The 27395-nt window shown below is 38.7% G+C and overlaps 1 protein-coding gene across 1 annotated transcript; it reads right to left on the reverse strand.

Moving 5' to 3' along the window:
* Window positions 1–8306: 8306 nt before the first annotated feature.
* LOC121370702 lies at window positions 8307–14801 on the reverse strand. The gene is made up of 3 exons (XM_041496115.1): window positions 14620–14801; window positions 9854–10330; window positions 8307–8896 (listed from the first exon to the last, which is right to left on the reverse strand). The coding sequence occupies exons 2-3, from the start codon at window positions 10323–10325 to the stop codon at window positions 8814–8816; spliced, it is 555 nt and encodes a 184-aa protein (XP_041352049.1). The 5' UTR covers window positions 10326–10330; window positions 14620–14801; the 3' UTR covers window positions 8307–8813.
* Between the last annotated feature and the right edge of the window lie 12594 nt (window positions 14802–27395).

Raw genomic sequence — 27395 nt, forward strand, 5'->3', positions numbered from 1 at the left:
AAATGCACTAGAATGCAGCATTTGGCTGCTAGAAATACAAATAATTTTTTTCAGGAGGGATACCCCGGACCCCAACCCCCCCCCCCCCCCAGCATCCTCAATTATTTTCGACCCCCCTCCCCCCTTCTGAAAAGCTGGCAACGCCCATATAGAGAATGTAAAATGAAATATGTTCATCACCGATTCCAAGCTGGCTTCAGAGTTACTTATCTGTGGAGCTTTCATGAATACATTGAATTATTTTTATTGAAGGGGGCGGGATGTAGCTCAGTGGTACAGCGCTCGCTCGATGCGCGGTCGGTCTGGGATCGATCCCCGTCTGTGGGCCCATTGGGCTATTTCTCGTCACAGCTAGTGCACCACGACTGGTATATCAAAGGTCGTGGTATGTGCTATCCTGTCTGTGGGATGGTGCATATAAAAGCTCCCTTGCTGCTAATCGGAAAGAGTTGCCCATGAAGTGGCGACAGCGGGTTTCCTCTCTCAATATCTCTGTGGACCGTAACCATATGTCTGACGCCATGTAACCGTAATTAAAATGTGTTGAGTGCGTCGTTAAATAAAACATTTCTTTCTTTCATTTTTTCTTTTTATGGATGCCCACCATCAGCAATTTTTCTGTTGTGTCATATCCAGTTACAGCATGAATATCTGGTAACATCTCTGGATACAGTTTATTATAAAATGGTCGCAGGTTGATCTGGTTGAGAATTTCATATACAGTCTGTGTCTTTGATGTAGAAATCCACCTAATTGCTTCTTATCACCAACAACATATATGGCACATAAGAAGTGAATTTCTGCACCAGACACAGGCTGTTGGGTTCTCATCCTGAGAAGATCACACACACTGGTCCCAGTAATTAAAGGTACAGACATAAATCACCACCAGATCAACTAAATGATGATGAACTGGGTTCACAAAGAACCTTAACATTACAAGGGTTTCATGTAGTAACTGGATGTGACACAACAGGACAAATTGGTGGTATTGGCAAAAAAAAATATTGAATGTATTCGGGAAAGCTCCACTGGCTATATCTGAAGCTCTTAGCCAGCTTGGAATTAGTGATGAAGAGTCATTTGTACAACTGTTCTGAGAGGAAAGACGTTCAAGAAATCATCACGAAACCAAAGTGTAGAAACCCTGCCAAATATCTTAAAACAGCATACCCAAAGAGCTCAGGTTTCCATGCTACATCCAGAGGTCTAGACCCATGGTTGGATCAAGCAGGAGGATATATCTGTACATAACTGATCAGATGCAACTGTTGTATCAGTAAGTGTTCAGGTAGATGAACCTGTAAAGTAATACAACTTGCAATGTACAGAACTCTAAAAGTGGTGATGAAGGAAAGAAATGTTTTATTTAACTACGCACTCAACACATTTTATTTACGGTTATATGGCGTCAGACATATGGTTAAGGACCACACAGATTTTGAGAGGAAACCCGCTGTCGCCACTACATGGGCTACTCTTTCCGATTAGCAGCAAGGAATCTTTTATTTGCGCTTCCCACAGGCAGGATAGCACAAACTATGGTCTTTGTTGTACCAGTTATGGATCACTGGTCGGTGCAAGTGGTTTACACCTACCCATTGAGCCTTGCGGAGCACTCACTCAGGGTTTGGAGTCGGTATCTGGATTAAAAATCCCATGCCTCGACTGGGATCCGAACCCAGTACCTACCAGCCTGTAGACCGATGGCCTAACCACGAGGCCACCGAGGCCGGTAAGTGGTGATGATTGCTGCAATGGACATGTCATTATAGATGAAGTAGATGCCTAATCAGAGGTCACATTGGAAAATAATTAGCTTTAGCTAATTTTCAGATACATGTATGTGGGATATTTCTTTTGAAATTATTAAAAATAAGTGGCTAATTTAAACAACATTTTATCAGCCAGATATTAAATGTTGTAGCCACTTTGTATAAAAATTAGCAATTGGCTAATTTGGCACGAGCGGGGTGATCCCTGCTAATGTGTCATTTTGAATTACAGTTTACAATGGGCATGTTCCTCTATTTCATTAGTTTAAAATCTAGAACATGAAAGTCATTAGTAATGCAATATTTTAATTATTTCACATAAAATGTATGTGGACTAGGATGAAAATTATTTGCCATATGATTAATTTGGTGGTCATTTTTAAATTTCCATATGGCTCCCATTTTGAATTTTAACTGGTTGCCATGACTGGAGGATGGTTATAAAAATGTCACCCTTTAATTCATTGATCCTAGAAATGTACACACAAAAACAATTGTTTCACTACCTTAACCGGGAGTTAAGATATATGAAAAATACAGTTAAATGGTGGCCATTTTGAATTATATAAATGTACATATAGACAAAAGATATTGTTTCTATGTTAACCGAGAGTTGAAATATATGGAAAAATATATTTAAATGGTGGCTATTTTTAATTTCAAGATGGATGCCTAGGTCAGACAACATTTTTAGTTTTTAAACTTAATTCACTGAACTCATAAATGTAAACCTAAATTGTTGTTGTGTGTCAACTGTGAGTAAAGATATATACAAGAATATTTAAATGAATTTCAAGATGGCTGTCATGCTCAAATGACTAAATAAAATGTTATCAATGAGTTCATGGACCTCAAAAATGTAATTAGACACAATAATTGTGTTTCTGTGTTAACTGGGAGTCACAATATATGTAAAATATCCTAAAATTATGGCCATTTTGAATTTCAAGATGGCCGCCATTATCAAATGTGAAAAAAATGCTACTAATGGATTTCTAATTCTGGATAGTCTTAAGAATAAAAAGAAATACATTTTACTGACGAGCAAAAACAAAAAATGCAAATTTGCATAACCTATAATGCCATCCTATTTAATATCTAATAATTATATAGATAATAACTGGTTACTGTCTTACGATATTGGATTTGTACTGCGAAGGTTAGAATGGTTTTCGCCATTTGACCTGTAAAGGATAAAGCCGATATCTTAAGACGGTAATCAGTTATATAATTTAATCTGCAATCCACATTAAACAAAAAGATAATCAAATAAACCGTTTTATTTAAAACGTTTACCGAGTAATATGTCCACACATGCTGAATGCCTTTTCACCTACAATATCTATACATCATAACAAAAGAGTTCTAAATAAAAAATATTTTTATTATTCTTAACTTACACATTGTCTTCAAAATATTTTTTTGAAAATCAAAGCAAACAACTGGAAATAAAAGAAGATAAATAGATAGATAATAATTTAACGTGCCCATATACCACTAGGGTTTCGAACACGCCCATCTAGAGTCCGACCTCTGATAAGATCGGTGGCCTGACTCGGGATGGGGGAAGAAGAGAGTTGAAAATGGGCAGAATTTTGAAAATAGCTATTAGTAAAAAAGTTAATAGAATTAAAAAAAAATAATTAAATTAAAATTTACAAGCCAAAAATTAAAATAATTAACTGCTCGGTCGAATATTTATATAATTTGGAGCATTTTAGAAGGACAGTCCAAAAATAAATAACAGAAAGAAGAGAGGATCGGACTATTTAATAATATTAAAAAAGAAAGAAATTTCGACATAAAATTTTGAACGGATGTCTAAACGTTTAAAGTCCGATCTATATGGTCCGGGCCGGGTGTGTGTGTGTGTGTGTGTGTGTGTCTCTGGGGGTGTGGGGGTGGGGGGGGGGGGGGGGGGGGTGAGTGTAAGGTGGGCGGAATTTGGATTACGAATTTAGTAGTTAGGTCAAATACCTAAAACCAAAATGAGCTCATTCATATTACTCATGTCCAAAGAGTTCTCGACCGAAAGGGTTTTAAGGTGATTTGAGCAATTTAGACGGGCTACCAAAATAAAGTGCGTCGGACTGTTTACAAAAAAAATAAAAAATAAAATAATAATAATAATAATAATAATAATAATAATAAAATTAAAAATATAATTTAAAAAATTAAATTAAATTTTGAATGCCGGCCAAAAAATTTAAAGTCCTAATAAGCCCTTGGAATGGTTGGCGATTACGGGGACGAGATGAAGTGCTTGGCGTTGAACTACGGTACCAGTTTCCTCTACCGGTGGGCTAGCAAGGTCTTGGCTAGCTCGACGTAATGGGCGCCGGCGATGATCTTCAATACTCTAGAAGAGAGTGTAGTTGTCCATGTCTTCGAAAAGTATTCCCTGTCTGTAGAGATCATCCCGGCGCGACGTCACCACAAGTCCAAACTTTCCGTCTCGTAGTTCCATGACGTGGATGGCACACTCAACTCCGTCAGGAAACTTCTTAAAGTTGCCCTCAAGAATGCTTCCTGGCAGTGAGCTGGTGTCCGAGGTGTCCCCGACCCAGTATCGAGCGTACTGGCCCTTGATCTTGGAGATGGCGAGGCTCCAGGCGGTGTCCCTGCTCCCGGCGGTCGCGGAAGGCCGGGCCTTGGCTGGCTGGTCACTACTCGGTGGGGTGACAGCCTCCCGCTTCGCAGCAGCACCATCCATAGAGGTGGGGGACTCGACGCCGACTGCCTCGAAGGAGTTGGAACGGGAGACGCACGCCGCGGAGTCTCGCAGATCGCTGTACTCTTCGTCGTGTTCGTTGCCACTTCGCCATACACCAAAGTCACAATTGCCCGTGACCCAATGTAAGCGACGCGGTACTCCAACAAAGAGCCGTAGCTTGCAACTCGAGAGAGCAGAGCGACACGATAAAAGAAGAAGTAACTTTGAACAATATGACATTCCTTTCCTGACCAAAACTAGATAATAGTGAGGTGGATAACGACATGAAAAAAATACCCACAGGATTGTGCATTTTATGATAGAATTGTGCCACTTTGCATACACATACTACTTGGGTAACTGAAGATTTTCATGGGTCGAAACCCCCTCCTGCTCCAAGCCAATTTTCTTCTATTATAGTTTCTTGGGTAGCATAACCTCTCTCTCACACACACACACACACACACACATACGCGCGCGCGCGCCCTAAAACATCACTCACCACAATATAGAACATCCTGCGCATTTCCTGCACACGTGACTGGTTCTTTTCTCATGCTCGACGTGGGAGTCGTACATTTTGCTGTTTTTGTCAGTGAAATGGCGTTTTCTACTGAGAAGTATGCAGTCATTGGAGTTTACGTTTTAAGAGATTAGACTGGCCTACAACTTGACATGATGACTAAAAACTCAGGATGGTCTCTTTAATATAAACTCACGAGGGTTTATTACGCGCAGTCATAAGGTACTTCTAGGTTGAATGTTGGAAGCAAACCTATTACTACTGTTAAAGTTTGTTTTGTTTAACGACACCACTAGAGCATATTGATTTATTAATCATCGACTACTGGATGTCAAACATTTGGTAATTTTGACATATAGTCTCAAACAGGAAACCCGGTACATTTTCCAATTAGTAGCTAGGGATCTTTTATATGCACAGACAGGATCTGATATACCAGTCGTGGTGCTATTACTACCGAGTCTCCGTGGATGACGGATCATCAAGAAACGTAAAAAGATCAAGGAGTAGGTCAAAATAATTAAAACGGTGAAGGAAAAAGAAGCAAAATAATCGGTTTCTAAAATACCAGATTGTGAATTAAGTTTTAGGTGACTTTTACTGTGAATACGATACAAATAATAAATTTAAAAAATTAAAATTTAACTTCGTAAATACAGAGTAAATAATTAATATCAGTAGTTACTCTAAGAACTGCATTTGGCTAATATGAAATAAAACAAGAATTAAAAAGGAAGGGAAAAGAAAAAAAAAGTGTTTCTTAAATACCAGATTGTAAATTACGTTTTAGGTGATTGTTACTGTGAATACGATACAAATACATAATGAAGACATAATATATATATATATATATATATATATATATATATATATATATATATATATATATATATATATATATATATATATATACCAAATATTTCAAATGAAGTTATATGTGTCTGCATTATCAGTAGCTACTGTAAGAATTGGATTTGGGTAATATGAGATAAAACAAGAATTATAATATTTAGAACAATATCTTTATTTCACAAAAGTTGTACAATCATAAGTGCAGTAAGATCAATCTAAAAATAAATAATTTTTTGTAAAACTGGCCGACTTATAAATTGCCAGACTTTATGCTGTTTTCAGCCAAAATTCTGTCTCTACTGGTCTCAAAGCATTGTCTTGTTTTGAATAAATTAAAACATGGCAGGTATGCTTTATAAACTATTTTCTTAAAAGAAGGTTGGTTGGGTTTTTTCCCTTTGTTTTATAACTGAAAATATTTGATTGTAGTAATGTATATATGTAACGAAACTCGTCACTAACTTTGGTCGATTACAAAATCAATCACAGCGACGCTTGTCATATTTACACATTTGATTGGAACCAACATCCCATTTGAAGGTAATGATTTTAAAACCAAAGAATATAATTGATTATACACTATAACATCATGGATTTTGATACAGAACCTAAAACCTTAAAAGGGCAAGACGTTCAACAGTTATACATCCAGTGATCTTGCTACCTGCAAACCAAACATGTTCAGAGATTAATTTAATCAATATAACATGTCTGTTAAATTTACTTCAGTAAGGCACATAAAACAAATACTAATTTGAACATTTTGAATTCTCTATATTTTAATGTCTGTCCATATTTACAAACCAATACAGAGGTGAATAGAATCTCTCTGATAAGACTCTGATAAGTATTTTGTTCCACTTTTCTATAAAACAATTTGTCTTATGAAGATTGTTTTGTCTTGAAATATCAACGCATAAGGTCATAGAGGACACTGGGGTGCGTGTTAACCTATGCTAGTGATACCTGCATTAATATAAAATAAAATAAAACTTTTAACTTATTTACAGCAACCAAATTCTCAGTAAATAAATCGGATAAATGTGTTCATTTTTGAAATAACTAATACTAACTGATTCAGGGATAAAATGCACAAATAGTTATAGTTTTTATTAATGGAATGTGTGAATTTGACTGCTTTCAATAAATGTTATTTAAACGATTGTTAAAACGGAAACAATAGGCACAAACGGCGTTTGTGGAATGATACTACGCATTAAAATAAAAATAAAAAGCAGGTTATAACGATCAAATTAAAGATTCACAAAATAACGATCATTGTTCTTCAATAACAATATATACATTTCTAAACAAATATATTATTTCTAAAATACGATTTGTATGAATAGAAGAGCTATCGCCATGATTCCACTGTAACACACAGACAGCCATGATTCCACCGTAACGCACAGACACGCGCGTTTTACGAACATAACAAACTGGAACCTGTTCTAATCAACAAGGACATACAAACATTTCACTTGCTATGGTCCGTGAAGTGAGTGTACAGAAAACACACACAAATATACTAAATCTATTGATATGGTTTACTTCTGTACGACGTGCGTTTTCGTAGGACACAGTGGAATCGCCACCTATTTAAGAACTAAACATTTCCCAGGCATGTGGAAATCTTTCAGTCCGGGATTCATCATATATACATCTATAGTCCGTCCCACAGGGATCGCATCTTTTCCATACTATGTAATTTATTACAAGTTATTTATTTCCCAGCCGATTAATTTGTAAATTGCACACACACACACACTGTATTTCTTTGTTATTTCCAAAATACTTTTACTTTTCTTCTTACGTCAAACCAAACTGAAATTATTTACAAAAAGCCCCACATTTTAACAGAATGATGGGACGGACTATACTTGATCTAGTTTTAATGCTTTCCGGCTTGTTGATTTGTATCGAATTTTTTATATGTTCACCGGTACATCTTTACAAAGTAAAATCCGTCAAAAAACCTTTGGATGTATTTTTTCATAGTTACACAATACTTTCACTTGCTATATTCAAATCAGCCTCAAGCTACATTAAAGGTCATTACAAAAAATAATGTTATCTTTAGGACAATAATATAGACTGTCTTAGTAAAAAAAAAAATAAAAAAAAAAAAATAAATATATATATATATGTGTGTGTGTGTGTGTGTGTGTGTGTGTGTGTGTGTGTGTGTGTGTGTGTGTGTATGTGTGTGTGTGTGTGTGTGTATTAAAGGCATAATGTCACGGATTTAAGGACCTTATTTCTCTAAAACTGGATAATAAATAAAAATTACATTAATTGTTGAAAACAAAATCTAGTTATCGCATCACCTTAACTGAAATATGATGGAGTGAAATCCATGTCATCCCTCTCGGCAATTTTAGTTTTTGAATTGTGGACCATTGCCATAATTCAATTATTTTTACAAAATGTCATTAATAAATGGAGTATGATGGTTATGAAGATGGTTGAATAAAGTACATTTAGGGACAAATCAAATTATTTTTGTTCAGGTAATACTTTGTCAGACCATTAAATAGGTCAGTGGTCTGTGACAATATGCCTTTAATGTAGTTAATGAAGGGTGTTCACAATAACAGTTATACAATACTAGAAACCATATCACACATTGTGTTTAAAGTCAACTATCATCTGGGCCCGTGCTACAACACTTAAAGTCCAGATTTTAACGTAATGCCATTTGAATGGCATTGCCATGACGTTAAAGTCTGGACTTTATTAAAGTCTAGACTTTAAGGTTTATAAACACGGGGCCTGATTCAGCATTCGCCACCACTTTTAGAGGCTACCAACCCCCATCCCGCCACATCTGAATTGTTCAAAACCCCGACACGGTATTCTGGAGTGAGTTTATATGTTGGTCTTTTGTGTCAGGGAAAATACGTGTACGGCAGAGTGTCTAGTTGCCATGCACGACAGTCTTGTGGACTGATTAATTAGCGAACATTCGCCAGATCTGCGTTATCAGAAGCAGTACAAGTGACGTCATAATACCTGGAACTTGATGACTTGCACCTGAAATGACAACAAATGGATTTCATGTTATTTGGAAGTTGGTAATTACGCATTATGTTAGTACTAACACCGTTGCAGGCCCATGGTATTAAGATTGTGTTGTTAATGAATAACAAACCAAGCTTAAAGACAGTTTAAGTTTGTTTTGTTTAACGACACCGCTAGAGCACACTGACATGAATCATCGTCTACTGGATGTCAATCATTTGGTAATTCTGAAATATAGTATTAGAGAGGAAACCCGCTACATATTGCCATTAAAGCGCTCGATAATGAGAGCTGCAGGTAGTCTGTTTCTTATGGTATGGCTGATGAGTTATATTTAAACATTTAATAAGTTCATTACATGCAAGCAAAGTTAATACATATAAAGGTATGCTCGTAGTCTTCATTTATATATATGGCTGTATTGTTTAATTTTTAATGTTCTCTTTTTTCCTTTTTTTTTGTTTTTTTTGTTGTTTTTTTGTTTGTTGCACCAGTATCAATATTGTTTAGCCATACGGTTCCACGGAAATGAACGCCCATTATCCATATTACGTAACATGAAATCAACCATTACCATGGTTACAAAACAAAAATGTTTCCATGGGTTTCAATGACCACAGAGCACGGAAGAGAAAAAAGTGTTTCCCATAAACATTTACGTTGAAATCCTTTGATTTGTAATAGGCACATGAATCTGATTCCGTTGACTTTTGCAGAGGAAGACAACCACAGAGAGAGAGAGAGAGAGAGAGAGAGAGAGAGAGAGAGAGAGAGAGAGAGAGAGAGAGAGAGAGAGAGAGAGAGAGAGAGAGAGAAAGAGAGATGGTGGGGAAGGAGGCAGAAAGAAAGGGAGAGAAGGATATGACTAACAGAGAATTATAAAAATATATACCCATAACTGAGGCTTTTCAATGTGGGTTTTTATATTTTAATATCCCATGGACTAAGAAGGAAGGGAACCAAACTCACCACTTATTCCCATTTTATCTGCTTCTTGGTATATCATCTGGCGCAGCTTCAGGAATCCAGGTTTGCTGCCGTCATCAGACCACACGAGGTTTACAAATGCTGGAACAAGGGTATCCAAAATCTTGGCTACTACTCCGGGTAATTCTTCTATTGCAATTTTGAGGTTCTTGATAAACACTTCTTTTCCTTCATTCGCATAATCCTTCACGGCAAAATACATTTTCCTCACAAAAGCCTCTTTACGTTCGCCGGTTAACTGTTCTAATAGCGTGCTTAATTCATTTAGAAACTTCTGAGCAATACTGTCAAAAATATCATCTAAAAATCTACGGGAGCGTGGATTAAATTCTTTAAGCTGCACAGGTTGAATCTTTTCCTGCTGCACGGAATCAGTGTTCTTGGTGCTGCCAATGTAAGGCATGACACAGACGAGGAACATGGTGCCAAGCATCAGTTGAAACAGAGAAGCCATGGTGTCTGAAAGTAGACGAGAAAACAAATCGTTAAAAAAATTTAAAAAAAAAAAAAAAAAAATTATCTAGTCGAAGGCCAGATGCGGATCCAGGGGGCGGTCACAGAGGTCACGTGACTCCTTATTTGGAAAACATTACGGGTCACACGTCTGCTGTGACACCCAAATATATTTGATTACATTAGTCTAGGCTCAGTATATTGTGCAGGCAACTAAATTATGAATCCCGTAAAAATTAGGCTAAATCTACTATCATCCAAATAATTTAACGAAAGAAAGAAAGAAATGTTTTATTTAATGACGCACTCAACACATTTTATTTACGGTTATGTGGCGTCAGACTTATGGTTAAGGAACACACAGATATTGAGAAAGGAAATCCGCTGTCGCCACTTCATGGGCTACTATTTTCGATTAGTAGCATGAGATCTTTTATATGCACCATCCCACAGACAGGATAGTACATACCATGGCCTTTGTTACACCAGTTATGGAGCACTGGCTGGAACGAGACATAGCTCAATGGGTCCACCGACGGAGATCGGTCCTGGACCGACAGCGCATCAAGCGAACGTTTTACCACTGGGCTAAAATAATTTAACGTACTACCATTGTTTTTAAATTGTATTATTGAAACATCCACCGACAGGATAATATCTGACGCTACATTTTGAATTTGACATGAAAACTGCATAATGTATTAATATGTTTTAAGTTCTTTATATATTTTGCGTCATCAATCTGGCCTTGACGGACAACGGATTGTTACTGTACATAGTCCTGCGCTACCTTTATTCCATGCCAGGTGCGAATCAAGGCAAGCCCGTGGGACGAATCTGGAGTGGAAGCACATTCTGTAGTGGAGGAGGCAAAGTTTTTAGTGGGGAGGGGCACAATCCATAGTTTTATCTTTATTTATATATAGTAGGACAGGACCCCATCCCCAGTCCCCTGGCACATACGGACCTGCGAAGGTGTGTGTGTTTGTATGTGTGTGTGTGGGGGGGGGGGGGGGGGGTGCTGGGGTTCGCATTTAAATTTCGACATTTTCCGTAAAGTAACGAAAATAGCTGGGAACGTTAAGTACTACAATTCCAACATTCCTTTGACGTGACGTCAACAATGCTTTGGCGTGACGTCAACAATGATTTGATAGTTCAGTATGCTTATTGATGTTAAAGCGATACTACGTACATTTTTCTGGATACAGAGATTTGCCAACAGAATCGCTTTTTAACATTTATGATCATATTTACTTTAAATGTGCATAGACCTAAATATAAAATATATATGAATGGATCTAGTACTACTGGATCTAATAACGACAGCTAACCAGCTAACCAACTTCTGCTGTTTGTTGCAATGGTTTCTGTAAGACTTAGTGACGAGTGGATAAATATTACATGAATAGAGGTAAGTGTTCAATAATTGTTTGATTATTGGGCCGTTAAGTCGGAGCTTCGCGTGCTTAGAGTTTTATACTGAGGGACCACGGGGAGGATGTGACTGAAGAAACCATGACCTCCACCCCCACACCCTCCCCCGCGCTACGCTAATGTATATTGGTAACACTGTGCAAGAAATGTTCGCGAGGTTAATTCAGTTCAGTTCAGTTATGTTCAGTTTATTGTAGGCTTATTAACATAATCGCAGGAACTGCCCTCGAGGGTGCTGGAGATGCGCACCCCCTCCAAAATTCGAAGTGGTCCGAAATATATAGTGAGACAGCATGTGATTATTTGATGAAACATAAAATAGGATTATTTGTGAGACATATGTGATTATTTAATAAAACATAAAATAGGATTATCCAGTGAGACATAACGTGATTATTTAATAAAACATAAAATAGGATTATTCAGTGTGACATAGCATGTGATTATTTAATGAAACATAAAATAGGATTATTCAGTGTGACATAGCATGTGATTATTTAATAAAATATAAAATAGGATTATTCAGTGTGACATATCATGTGATTATTTAATTAAACATAAAATAGGATTATCCAGTGTGACATAGCATGTGATTGTTTAATGAATATAAAATAGGATTATCATTATCCAGTGAGACATAGCATGCGATTATTTAATGAAATATAAAATAGGATTATTCAGTGTGACATAGCATGTGATTGTTTAATGAATATAAAATAGGATTATCATTATCCAGTGAGACATAGCATGTGATTATTTAATAAAATATAAAATAGGATTATTCAGTGTGACACAGCATGTGATTGTTTAATGAATATAAAATAGGATTATTCAGTGTGACATAGCATGTGATTATTTAATGAACATAAAATAGGATTATCCAGTGTGACATAGCATGTGATTGTTTAATTAATATAAAATAGGATTATCCAGTGTGACATAGCATGTGATTGTTTAATGAATATAAAATAGAATTATTCCGTGAGACATAGCATGTGATTATTTAATGAACATAAAATAGAATTATCCAGTGTGACATAGCATATGATTGTTTAATGAATATAAAATAGGATTATCCAGTGTGACATAGCATGTGATTGTTTAATGAACATAAAATAGGATTATCCAGTGTGACATAGCATGTGATTATTTAATGAACATAAACTAGGATTATCAAGTGAGACATAACATGTGATTGTTTAATGAACATAAAAATAGGATTATCCCGTGTGACGTAACATGTGATTATTTAATGAACATAAAATAGGATTATCAAGTGAGACATAGCATGTGATTATTTAATGAACATAAAATAGGATTATCAAGTGAGACATAACATATGATTATTTAATGAACATAAAAATAGGATTATCCCGTGTGACATAACATGTGATTATTTAATGAAACATAGAACAGGATTATCCATTGACACATAACATGTGATCATTTATGTGTATACTGTGAAATATAAAATGTGATTATCCTGTCAAACATAACAAGCATGTGATTACCTAATGAGAAAAAAAAAGATGATTATCTTGTCACTTTGGAAGAAAGCACTCGGCTCAATGTGGTTAACGACATCAGTACATGGCTGTATGGTACCGTGCCTAACATGGTTATGTCAGCTACTCTTATTGAAAACCCAGCAAATTATATTTTACATATCTCTTGCCAATTGGCACGACAGAACATATGATGCACGAGTCGTGGAACACTGGTTGGGGCGGGAAAACTTCGACTCCATCGAGGGTAATCGTCCCGACAATCTATCGCATCTCTCGCGAGCATTCTATATTCTGCCCAAATAAAAGTAAATAAATCAGAGAGAGAGAGAGAGAGAGAGAGAGAGAGAGAGAGAGAGAGAGAGAGAGAGAGAGACAGAGACAGAGAGAGACAGACAGAGACACAGAGTCACACAAACAGAGAGACAGAGACAGACAGACAGACAGAGAGAGATAAACATACAGATACAGACAGACAGACAGAAAAAGAAATATACTAAGAGAAGAAAGAGAAAGAAGGAAGTTAAATGTTTTCCTTGACCATTTAACACCTGAAAGGTGTGTCACACATCCCAACATTCCCTATAGGTTGTTTGTTTTGCTTTCTTTTTCGTCAACGTTTTTTTCTACTGCTTTAATTCTTTTTGGGTGACATTAAACGCCATTTCCTGGCACCAGGAGAACAAAATAACAATATTTTAGATTAAAATTATTTTGACTATTCTAAAGCTTGTGTTTGTATTATAATTATAATAGAATTTAAAAAAAAAAAAAGTAAGTTGCAGGTCCATAGGAATGACATCTGTGTGTGTGTGGGGGGGGGGGGGGGGGGGGCGCAACAATCTCTAGTGGAAGGTGGTGGTGGGCACTTTCTAATGAAAAGCACTAGATATACATTTTTATCTTTATTTATATAGAGTATGGCAAAAAAACTTATACTTTTGTCCTCGAGTTGGTGGGGGGGGGCACAGGCTTCCTCGCCCGGTTCCCACGAGCCTGAGTTATACGAGAGTGGTTGACAAGGGTCGCTGCCTTTCTTCGTATATCTACAAACCTATTATACCACCCTACCCTGATCTGAACTATCGATGATATCGCGAAAATCAATAACAACAACAAACACCCAAGACGGTACAGATTTGTAACTAGTGACGGTATAGTACGGGAAAATGTCGACATCGTCTCAACACTAATTAATTAAGTTTTGTCGAAGTCGTCTCTACGCGTTATCGTGTGTATCTAGAGCGTAACGCGCTACGCCTTGTACGCAGTAAAGTTCAACATCTACACAGGCTAAAAATTACCACTATACAGATTATTCCTACACAAGAACCGTTAGAACTTAGAACCTACCTCAGTGACGGCGAATCTTGGACGAAATCACTGTGTCTGGTGTCCTAAATATATACACTCACGTTGAAAAGATATTCCAGGAACTGGTAACATTTGATATTAGTGAGTAATATCAGATGAACTAAAGTCTTGTCAAGGTAAAAGGTACAAAAGCCGTATACAATGACTCAGCGCCGGAAAGAGCCGCAAAGGAAGCTATATAATTATAGCTCGTTGGCTCACATAGCTAAAAGCGACAGATCCTCTGCAGCTGGGTATGGCTTCGTTCGTGCGTTGCAGTAATTTAGTTCGCTGATTCATATCCATTCCAAACTTGAACTTCCTGCTATGTACAATTAAGGTTCAAGCACGCTCTTCTGGTCCCTGGAAGGAAGGAAATGTTTTATTTAACGACGCACTCAACACATTTTATTTACGGTTATATGGCGTCGGACATATGGTTAAGGACCACAAATATACTGAGAGGGGAAACCCGCTGTCGCCACTTCATGGACTACTCTTTTTCGATTAGCAGCAAGGGATCGTTTATATGCACCATCCCATAGACAGAATAGCACATACCACGGCCTTTGATGTACCAGTCGTGGTGCACTAGCTGGAGCGAGAAATAACCCAATGGGCCCACTGACGGGGATCGATCCCAAACCGACCGCGCATCAGGCGAGCGCTTTACCACTGGGCTACATCGCGCCCTCGTCCTGGTCCCTGGCTACACACAGGAACAAGAGTTTCAGCTGTCGGCCTTGAACAGAGCAACACTCGACTCCTCTGTAAATTTCGCTTCCTACAATCTAGACCCTCTCCCCCCCCCCCCCCCCCCCCCCCCCCCAAAAAAAAAAAAAAAAAAAAAAAAAAATATTGCAAATGAATTCCTGGTGAATGTTGACCAAAAACCCCCAATATAGTTGCGTTTTTTGTCTTCGGATGGTACCAACTGGTCAAATTTGGGGTCTCAAATCATGGACTAATTATGTTATTTATATAATTTTTTTATATTATTATTAATACCCACACTGTAACCAGCCGCATGAATTCATAGTGTTGACATGTGTACTGTGACACAGTCGTTACCTTTTGACTGCATATACCGACAAACATTTATTATACATGTATAACATTTAGTGAATTATCTTAAAATATCAGTGAAATAAAAGTGTTATCAGTTACTCGGTGAGGATAACACATTTTAGAGTGAAAATGTCACTATTTCATTCTGAAATGTGTTATCGTCGCTGTAGAAAGTGTTATCTTCACTGTAAGAAAGCCGGAACTATTTTGCTGCTGGCATTTTAAAAATAAAGGTAAGTTGCCAAAAGTTATATAATAAATAGAAAATGTCATGTTTTTTGTCAAATATGATTTATATCTCGTCTCGTAAAGTTTGCAATCATAACACACTCGTCGCGCAAGCGCGACTCGTGAGCTATGTTGGCAAACTTCAACTCCATGAGATATAAATCATATTTGACAAAAAAAACATTAAATATCCTCTATGTATTGGTGCAATTAACTAGTGCCGGGAAGTAGATATTAGTAATTGGTAAATACTAAGCTGCCCCACTACGTAGAATTCATTTTGGGACCATTTATACAAGTGTATCTACTTCCCGGGCCACAACCGGCTCCACCTCTAGAAGATACCTACGGTATCTTTTTCAGTAAAGTGTCAAAATAATCATTTATTAGACACCAAATAGCCGAGGTGTCGACATAGCTTATGTCAAATATTCCTCTTTTTTTCCTTTATTTTATCTACGATTAACACTAGCTACAGAATGGCTAATTATTTGTATCAAAATTAGACCATTTACTCTGAAACTATTGTATAACGCTTGGACATCCCCACCCCCTTCACAAACAATGCAAGTCACGTGCGGGTATGGTAGTAGCCCTGCTCATTTCCATTAGATTTATAATCAATATTGTGTGTATATGTCTAGCTACAACAATCAACATTGTCGCTGTGACAGAGAGCGTAATGAGAAAAAATAATCTTTAAAAAACACATACAAATATTTAGATTGTTTTTAACACCGTCCAGTATACCCACCTACTCCCCATAACACCACACCGTTTAAAGGTAAAACCCCTCTATGCTTACGTAATATCTGATTGATTCCACACACACACACACACACACACACACACACACACACACTTACGCGCGCGCACACACACACACACACACACACACACACATACACACACTCAAATGTAACACGTTTTAATCAGCGGCTGTTGCATATTCGATATGATTAATGTGAACGAACCTTCAGACTGCGGGAAGAAACCCGCTGCCACTTTTAAATGTACTTTTCCACCGACAGGACAGCACATACCACAGCCTTTGATATAACAGTATGCCTGTATTGAAGAAACCCCATCCACTCCATTCCTTTGAGAAAGTGAGAAAGGGAGCCTAATTAAATTAGCACATGTCATTGAATGATATAGTCTGTGATACTGTACACTAATTAATGCTTTAAATTATTATTTGGATTCTTGACTACAAATACAGCCAGGTCTACGTTATTGGTCTCTTTTTCCAGCCAGTGAACCACAACTGGCATATCACAGGTCGTGATACCCTGTCGGCGAGACGTGGTCCAGTGGTACAGCGCTTGCTCGATGCGCGGTCGGTGTAGTGCTGGACGCAACTTTCTCATTGGCAATATGTATGTAAAAGTTTGTTTAAAAAGTTTGTTTTGTTTAACGACACCACTAGAACACGTTGAATTATTAATCATCGGCTACTGAGTGTCAAACATTTGGTAATTGTGACATAGTCTTAGAAAGGAAAACGGTAATTTGTTTCCATTGATAGCAAGGTATCCTTTACATGCACCATTACACAGCCATGATAGCACATGCCGCGGTTTTTGTTATACCAGTAGTGGTGCACAGGCTGGAACAAGAAATAGTTCAATGGGCTCACTGACGGGGATCGATCCCAGACCAACCGCGCATCAAGCGAACGCTTTACCACTGGGCTACGTCCCGTCCCCATATGCATGCAATGATATATCAGATGTACTGACATTCATTCAGGGTAAGGGTGACAATATCCCCCCCCCCCCCCCCACACACACACACACACACACACACACACACACACACACACACACACACACCTGCAATCCGTGGAGATATGGAGTTCAAGACCATCATTCCCTGACCATGTTGTTATACATAGATACAATTTTATACCTGCGATAGATATTTGGTTTTTTTTTGTTTTGTTTTGTTTGGGGTTTGTTTTTGTTTGTTTGTTTGTTGTTGTTGTTGGGGGTTTTTTGGGGGGTGGGGGGTTGCACAGTTCTTACAATTTATACCGTTTTTAATTTATTTTTCAATTTTTACATTGATATAATATCACAGTTCATATACTTATTCAATATTTTTATTTACTTACCTTTCTGACACTCAACAGCCGATGTGTATTTTTGTGCTGGGGTGTCGTTAAACATTCATTCATTCATTTATTTATTCATTCATTCATTCATTCATTCATATACTTACTCATTCATATACATATGCTTCTCTTTGTTTGACTTCCAGTAGCTGGTGTATTTCGGTGCTGTGGTGTTAAGCATTCGTTCATTCTGTGAAATGTTTCCTGTTATACAAGTGATCATATTTAGAATACATCTATAGGATTGAACCTTCTCCGTGGACCTATTCTCTGATTGAGGTTTTCACCCATTCCAACCAGTGTCCCACGACTGGTATATCAAAAGCCATGGTATGTGCAGTCCTGCCTGTGGGGAAAGTGTATATAAAAGATTCCTGGCTGCTAATGGTACAAAAGTGGGTTTCTGAAGATGTATCAGAATTACCAAATGTTTCGCGTGCAGCCGATATTTAAAACATCAAATGTGATCTAGTGGTTTTGTTAAACGGGCGTATAGCTCAAAGGTAGATCACTGGCCTGACGGATGATAGGTCAGAGTCCAACGTGCTGATGGATTCGGGTTTACTCATTTTGTTTGTTTTTCATTCTGGGCATTAAGTACTCCTTTATCATACGTTTTTTCCTGTGTCAATGAATGTAATTCCTTTTTTATGATATCATTCTGACTAATGCACGCAAAAAGCAAACCTGAGGAAAACTGTTAGATTCTCTTTCATATTCCTTGTGATCTCATTACCCGGACAATCTCGGGTGGGTCAGAAGTAGTCGGATAACCTAGGGGGAGGGCAGGGGTCCCCCCCCCCCCCCCACTAAATATTGCGACAGTTATAAGTTTATTATATATTAATTTTCATTTTGTTTATGATCCACCTCCAAACCTCCTCCAAAGTTCCCTTATCATGCCATTGGGCCCCCCCCCCCCTCCCTAAATGGATTTTCTAGATCCGTCACTGGTAACGGAGGACCTTCCTGTCACACACCCACGTTAGGTGGAACAGAAGAAACAATCGAAAGTGAAACGCCAGGTGAGTCATGCCGTGTATTTAAAGTACTGTCGTTCATAGGCCACGGGCTCCCATTTGTGTAAGGGAGGAGGGGGATGGGGCAGGCTGGTTTTTGCCCGAATTTAAATTTTAAAATGCCCGAATCTGGATAACAACATTTATTTATTTTATATTAGCATTACTGCCAAACAGTTATATAGGGTAGCATACGAATCACTATGGACTTTTACGTGGATTACAACTAATATTGTGGTTAGAATGATGGGAGTACATGGTTAAAACGTTTCAAGCAAGCTCACTTTTCCCGAATATCTCTATCGTTTTTGCCCGAATTTGATAATTATTTTAAACACCAGGGTGCAGTTGACACCACCCCCCCCCCCCCCACCCCACCCCCTTCCTGTTTCGTACGCTAGTGCAGCTCGATTTATGCCCTAAATGACTTCCGTGTTCTAGCATAACCAGCTGATAGAAAGGTGCCTAAACGCCGTGTCAAGAGAAACGTCTACTAATATACCTCATTACCAGCCTTTATTTTAAGTGTGTCCTGACAATTATTTCAATTTGGCTTACGTATATATTATATAAAACAAAAATCAGTGCTAGAGAGTAACAGTTTGTAAAGTTGTAAAAACATTGGTCAAGACATAAATAAAGCAGCAGTTATAGCCCATAGTGAAGAATGTGATACAGTACATACATTATTTACGTGAATTTTCCCCCTGTTAATACTTGCGGTTAATTCTGTTAACTCTTAAATAATTAACTTTTCTTCCCATCTATAGCTTTTTATAGCAGTCTGGTTAGTTGAACGGTGCTTTTTTGTTTTGTTTTTTTAATTTTATTTATTTATTTATTTATTTATTTCTCTCTCTCTCTCTCTCTCTCTCTCTCTCTCTCTCTCTCTCTCTCTCTCTCTCTCTCTCTCTCTCTCTCTCTCTCTCTCTCTCTCTCTCTCTCTCTCTCTCTCTCTCTCTCTCTCTCTCCTCTCTTCTCTCTCTCTAAACCCTCTCTCTCTCTCTCAAATCAATGTAGTGCGTGTGCGTATACGATCATATATAGTCGTAGACGTAGATTCCTAACTGGTTAATTTTTAATTAACACATGGTTGGTATACTCGTGGGTACCAACGGGTTTAATTTTTATTAACCCTGTGCCCCATTACTTCCCTATATCAAATCAATGTAATGCGTGTGCGTATAATCGTAGACAGAACACATGGTTGGTATACTCGTGGGTACCAACTGTGCCTCCATTACTTCCCTATATCAAATCAATGTAATGCGTGTGCGTATCTCTAAAAATCGTAGACAGAACACATGGTTGGTATACTCGTGGGTACCAACTGTGCCCCCATTACTTCCCTATATCAAATCAATGTAATGCGTGTGCGTATAATCGTAGACAGAACACATGGTTGGTATACTCGTGGGTACCAACTGTGCCTCCATTACTTCCCTATATCAAATCAATGTAGTGCGTGTGCGTATAATCGTAGACAGAACACATGGTTGGTATACTCGGGGGCACCAACTGTGCCTCCATTACTTCCCTATATCAAATCAATGTAGTGCGTGTGCGTATAATCGTAGACAGAAGACATGGTTGGTATACTCGGGGGCACCAACTGTGCCCCCATTACTTCCCTATATCAAATCAATGTAGTGCGTGTGCGTATAATCGTAGACAGAAGACATGGTTGGTATACTCGGGGGCACCAACTGTGCCCCCATTACTTCCCTATATCAAATCAATGTAGTGTGTGTGCGTATAATCGTAGACAGAACACATGGTTGGTATACTCGTGGGTACCAACTGTGCCTCCATTACTTCCCTATATCAAATCAATGTAGTGTGTGTGCGTATAATCGTAGACAGAACACATGGTTGGTATACTCGTGGGCACCAACTGTGCCCCCATTACTTCCCGATATGTTTCTCTACGCATATTAATTTAAATTTCTAGCTGCTAATCAAAACAAAGGAATCCAGTCAAAACAATTGATTTCAGTTTTCGCGATACCGACAATCTTGTGTCATTCGGTAGCAGCAATGTACCAGATTTTCTACCATGGTTTATCCATCAGAGTTCGACATAACAGAAACTCTATAAACATGTGTTAAACCAGTGTTCATGTCTCGATCAATACATAGCGATTCAAATCGACAGTGACTGCCAAACTAACAAGTATGGCTTCAGCTTAGCAATAGTCCATTTTCACGTGATAATTCCTTTATCTTCCGCTTTTATTGTCTATCTATGGCAGCAATTGAGATATGTTAGGGTATGTTTAATATATGCAGATTTCAAACAAAGAAAGAAATGTTTTATTTAACGACGCACTCAACACATTTTAATTACGGTTATATGGCGTCAGACATATGGTTAAGGACCGCACAGACATTGAGAGAGGAAACCCGCTGTCGCCACTTCATGGGCTACTCTTTCCGATTAACAGCAAGGGATCTTTTATATGCACCATCCCACAGACAGGATAGCACATATCACGGCCTTTGATATACCAGTCGTGGTGCACTGGCTGTGACGAGAAATAGCCCAATGGGCCCACCGACGGGGTTCGATCCCAGACCGACTGTGCATCAAGCGAGCGCTGTACCACCGAGCTACGTCCCGCTCGATTTCAAAGCCAATACCACCAGGGCTTTCAGAACATATTGTTAGACATTTACATTAGACGCTACTTCCCGATAAGCCACATCAGTGACCAAGACGACACCCTATTTTAAACTTGTGCATACATGTTTCATCTTTTTTTAAAGTGAAAATCTTTCAAACAATGTTTAAATAAAAATAACGGACTTGCTTATGACGAGTGCCACCGGTGAAGGGTATGCTTACCTTTCACAAATAATTGGTATTATCACCATTATGAAAGCATGCCATTAGAACTGTGAGAATATTTATTGCAGTTTGAGATTTGAAAAACCATGCTTGGCAGTGATAAGTTCATCTAAGGACGAAGTGAAAAGGATCGTCCTGAAGAGTCTTTTAATTGACGAACCACGTGACAGTGATTTGAATATGTCAAAACATCCTTTGGATTCTGTCTTTTGTAGAGTGGCGATCTTCAGTGTGTTAATGGTTTTGCATTCTAATTCAGTATGATCCTGCCTGTGGGAAGCGCAAATAAAAGATCCCTTGCTGCTAATCGGAAAGAGAAGCTCATGTAGTGGCGACAGCGGGTTTCCTCTCAAAATCTGTGTGGTCCTTAACCATATGTCTCACGCCATATAACCGTAAATGAAATGTGTTTGAGTGCGTCGTTAAATAAAACATTTCTTTCTTTCTAATTCTGTATGGGGCGGGACGTAGTACACTGGTAAAGCGCTCGCTCGATGCGCGTTCGCTTTAGGATCGATCCCCGTCGGTGAGCCCATTGGATTATTTCTCGTTCCAGCCAGTGCATTGCGACTGGAATATCAAAGGCCGTGGCATGTGCTATCCTGTCTGTGGGATGGTGCATATAAAAGATCCCTTGCTGCATTAGGAAATATGTAGCGGGTTTCCTCTAATCACTATACGAGTCAGAATTACCAGATGTTTGACATCCAATAACCGATGATTAATAAATCAATGTGCTCTAGTAGTGTCGTTAATCAAAACAAACTTTTTTTTAATTCAGTATGGTAAGTAACTAATACACGTGTATAGTGATTAAAAAACCCCAACTAATTCTTATATTATTTGTATAATATATGTCACCGAAATCTATGGTATGTGGGGCTTCTTTGTCATATTACCATCACAGCTATTCCTTATTTCAATAGTCATTAATAATGTGTTTTAATGACAGACTAATACTGCTTAGTTTTCATAAGATTAATTTCAAGCTAAATCAGATGGTGGAAAGACATGCAGAGTAATAAGTAAAAAAAAAAGCCTACTTTTTGAAGTCTGAACTTAAACACAATACACTGTTCCAGAGGTACAATGATTGTTTAGAAAATCAGCAAGATAACAAAATCACGTTTTAAATAGTTTAATGATTTGTTTCTGTAATACAATTCTGTAAAGGATATAGTATGAGTTCAATGAATGGTTGAAGAACCCATTCCCTGAAAAAATAAAATATACATAAAGGTTAATCTGTACATCTAACGCAGTACTTAAAGTTTTAATTAAAAATGTGTTATCATAGATGGAGATGTCATATTTCACTAGTTTATATTTTGTTTGATAAATAATTACAAATTAATCGAACCCACACAAATGTTTTGCATAATGAAGTCAAGAATATCGAAGCTGTTATGTACTGCCACGAGGCGTAAATAGTAGGGTTTTTTTCCAAAAACCTGTCGTAAACTAGGAAATCAACAGAAAAAAATCCACAAAATAGCAGCCGGTTCTTTGTCACCAAAGAATTAAGAATCGACAACACTGTACGACAGTTGAGACATTACGCGTTTGACCCGTCTCTCACACATTGTACATTTTCAATTACTCCAATTTCAAAATAAAAATGTTGTAATTGTTATGGGCATGTGGTTATGGCATAATATGTTCATTTCAGAAATTGTTTTTTAAATATTTCTTGCGGGAAGCAACTTTGAGATATCCCCTTTCACTAATTTTTTTGTTTATTCTCTCACGGATCTAGGTAAATCAAAACTGTTTGGTGTTTAAAATAAATAAGATATAAAAATACGTGTTTTAGCATTTACAAAAACATGTTACTTTCATAGAGAACCATTGCAATAAGTGTCAACGGACTGGTTTTATTTTTTTAATTAGATTAATTTAAACTACACACGTATGGTTTCACCTTATTCAACTATTGCTTGGTCATTTTTGTTTATATCACAAATTGTATAAACTTGCACTAAATGGTAAGTGTGGTATCATAACATACATTATTAGTGTGTGTGTGTGTGTGTATGTGTGTGTGTGTGTGTGTGTGTGTGTGTGTGTGCGCGCGCGCGCGCGTGTGTGTGTGTGTGTGTGTGTGTGCAATTGTTAATGTAAATATGAGGGGTATCCTTAAATAAATAATAATAATTTACTCCCAAACATTAACATAACCAGGATTTTATGTGGGGGCGGGTACCCACACTGGCTTAGTCATTTTGGTTGCAACAGGAAAATAAGATTTCCATCGCGTTGTAAAACCTGGAGATTCAAATCCTGTTCACCTCGTCAGATCCTGTGACGGTCTACCAACAAATCGGTTTTAGAAAACAAGAGGGTATCATGGTCTGGATCGGGAGGTGCCACAGGTTCGAGTCCCAGCAACGGCATGGGACAATTTGTGAGGCCAGAAAGGATTTAATTATCCCCTGCGCCAGTGCGTTAATATCTATGTATGTAATAGTCAACCTCGACATACATACAATATATAGATATTCATACATCAAGACATACTAGCCAGTGCTAGGTATGCCCACTGTTTCATGCACGTAAGCGGGATCGACCGCGTAGATTGTAGGCCCCATGCATATGGTTGAGTTAAAAGAGCTTCCTTTTTATGGAAGCTTCGATAGCTCAGAGCGTATCGTGGTTAGTCTTGCAATTTGCGGGCGAATCGGTGCCACAGGTTCGAGTCCCAGCAACGGCATGGGACAATTTGTGAGGCCAGAAAGGATTTAATTATCCCCTGTGCCAGTGCGTTAATATCTATGTATGTAATAGTCAACCTCGACATACATACAATAGATATAGATATTCATACATACAATACATACATACTTAAATAATTACAACATAAAGTTTTAACAGTAGGATTATATATTAAAGAACACAAAATTGAAAGTAGTTAAAAAGTTTGTTTAAAATTTAACGACACCACTAGGAGAAACATTGATTTATTAATCGACTAGTTAGATGTCAAACAGTTTTTGATAATTTTGACAAAATATAGTTTGTTTTGGAGAGGATTTAAACACCATTTTTCCATTAGTAGCATAGTTTTGGAGAGGAAACACATTTTTCCATTAGTAGCAAGGGATCTTTTATTTGCACCATCCCACAGACAGAATAGCACATACCATCGCATTTTATATACTAGTCGTGGTGCACGGGCTGGGACGAGAAATAGCTTGAAGCAGGCACGGCGGAACCAAGTGGACATTGGGGGACTGATTTAAATCAAGGGCGCATAGCAAAGTTTCTAGAAGGTTCACAGTCTACATGTAATTCAGTCGGCGATTAAGCAAGACCTGATTTCTTGTGCTTTCGATCTCCACCCACCCCACCCCTGGGAGCGATTATCTCTTCGTTTGGCGTGTTAGCTGAGTTTCGTGTTACGTACACCGGTTCACGGGCGACCATGACTTTGGTGTACGGATAAATCAAGAAGCTGAAGAAGACTCGGAAGAGGAGACGCGCGCCAGGGGCGGCACAGGGGGGATAAACTAGCAGCTCAACTGCCAGTGGCGGTCCCTTCTGCTTCGTCGCGCCCTGCCCATCCTACGACATCGAAGATGACGAAGACAGCAGCCCCCACCCCACCCCACACACACACACACATGGCATGGTGGCTGAGGCTCCAGCTACTCCCGAAGCACTTCCTACTTCTGCCCCACCGGCTCCCGTCCGCACCGATGGTGAAGCCAGTGTTGAGCAGATGGCAACACTACCTTCTGTGGAGCCGGCGGCCGAGAAGGAACCGAAGAGGAGGCGAACAGAGCATATTCAATCAACCCAGGAGGACTGGCAGATTAACCTCGGCAAGCTGCGATCCAAGTATCGACGGTGCATCAAGACCGAGATCACCATCACGGCCGAGTTACTCACGCCGATCGGGACCCATCGCTACTTGTTCCTGTCGAACAGCAGGAAGGCGGGTACGACTTTACACCAGTGACGGGGACGGAGTTTCATCCCGGGGTCGTCATCCTGCTAACAGTTCGGCGTGGCTCTATTTACATCCAGGCAGTGTTAACACTAGACATGGATAACAACACCATACATCGACTCCTGGAGAAAGAAGTGTTTTATTTAACGACACACTCAACACATTTTATTTACGGTTATATGGAGAAAAAAAGTAAAGTTTGTTTTATTTAACGACGCCGCTAAAGCACATTGATTTTTTATCTTATCATCGGCTATTGGACGTCAAACATATGGTCATTCTGACACTGTTTTTAGAGGAAACCCGCTGTCGCTACATAGGCTACTCTTTTTACGACAGGCAGCAAGGGATCTTTTATTTGCGCTTCCCACAGGCAGGATAGCACAAATCATGGCCTTAGTTGAACCAGTTATGGATCACTGGTCGGTGCAAGTGGTTTACACCTACCCATTGAGCCTTGCGGAGCACTCACTCAGGGTTTGGAGTCGGTATCTGGATTAAAAATCCCATGCCTCGACTGGGATCCGAACCCAGTACCTACCAGCCTGTAGACCGATAGCCTGCCACGACGCCACCGAGGCCGCGACTCCTGGAGATTTCTTTCACGGTGGACTACCAACGCATGTCCCCGCTCTCGGGAGAACTTGCGAAGAAGCTACCACACTTCAAGACTTCTGCATAGATCAACCAGAACCACCACCTTTTTTAACCTTTGCCTCCAGGTAAGGGCTCAGGCGGACTTAACATTTTGTAGCTTCTGTTCAAAAACTTATGTTTATTTTTTAATTTTTTTTAATTATTATTAATTTTTTTTAAATAGTCCGACACACTTTATTTTTGGTGCCCGTCAAAATTGCTCAAATCACTTTCAGCTTTTTCGGCCGAGCACTCAAAGTTTATTTTTGGATTAAACTTTATTTGTTCCAGACTTTAGTAGACTGATTAGTTCTCCATTTTTGGCTTTAAGTCTTTGACCTAACTACTAAATTCTTATTCCAAATTCCGCCCACCTCAAACTTACCCTCTCCCTCCCGTCCCGGACTTAGTCACTGGCGATGCCAGAGATGGGCGTGCCTGAAACCTTCGTGGTATAGAGGCACGTATAAAGAGTTCTCACTCACTCAACTAAATTCCAAACCTATACGTAGCTTCCTACCCTTTATTTTTTTTAGAACGACCATCAAAATTGCGCCAAACTTCCTTCATCAAAATGCGCACTCATTTCCCTTTGGCTTAATCCTACGGGATATTCCAAATTACATAGCACCATAGCACCACTCCCCCCACCTCCACCACACACCCACCCCCGCCTGTTACTAACTATGGTTGGACTGCTAGTGCTCCCTTGCACCTGCTAGTGCAGGCGATCCTCCTTCACCCACCCCAACCCTTTCCTGTCCTGGACGGACTTGTACCCAGGACAGGCGTGCGTTACAACAGCTTGCTCTGAATGTGCACGTTAAACAATTTTCCATACTAGGTGGTTCGGGGGTTATGCACTCCCGTAAAATGTTTAAAACTAGATGTCCTTAAATGCAATTTCCTGCA

The sequence above is a fragment of the Gigantopelta aegis genome, chromosome 4 (genome assembly GCF_016097555.1).
Source record: "Gigantopelta aegis isolate Gae_Host chromosome 4, Gae_host_genome, whole genome shotgun sequence".
In the NCBI taxonomy this organism is placed as follows: domain Eukaryota; kingdom Metazoa; phylum Mollusca; class Gastropoda; order Neomphalida; family Peltospiridae; genus Gigantopelta; species Gigantopelta aegis.

What these genes read in the sequence shown, in the direction of transcription:
- LOC121370702 (XM_041496115.1), bottom strand. Translation starts at nt 10,325, where the DNA reads ATGGCTTCTCTGTTTCAACTGATGCTTGGCACCATGTTCCTCGTCTGT. An exon ending in AGATAAAATGGGAATAAGTG is followed by an intron (nt 8,897 to 9,853) that starts GTGAGTTTGGTT and finishes TTGTCATTTCAG; the next exon opens with GTGCAAGTCATCAAGTTCCA.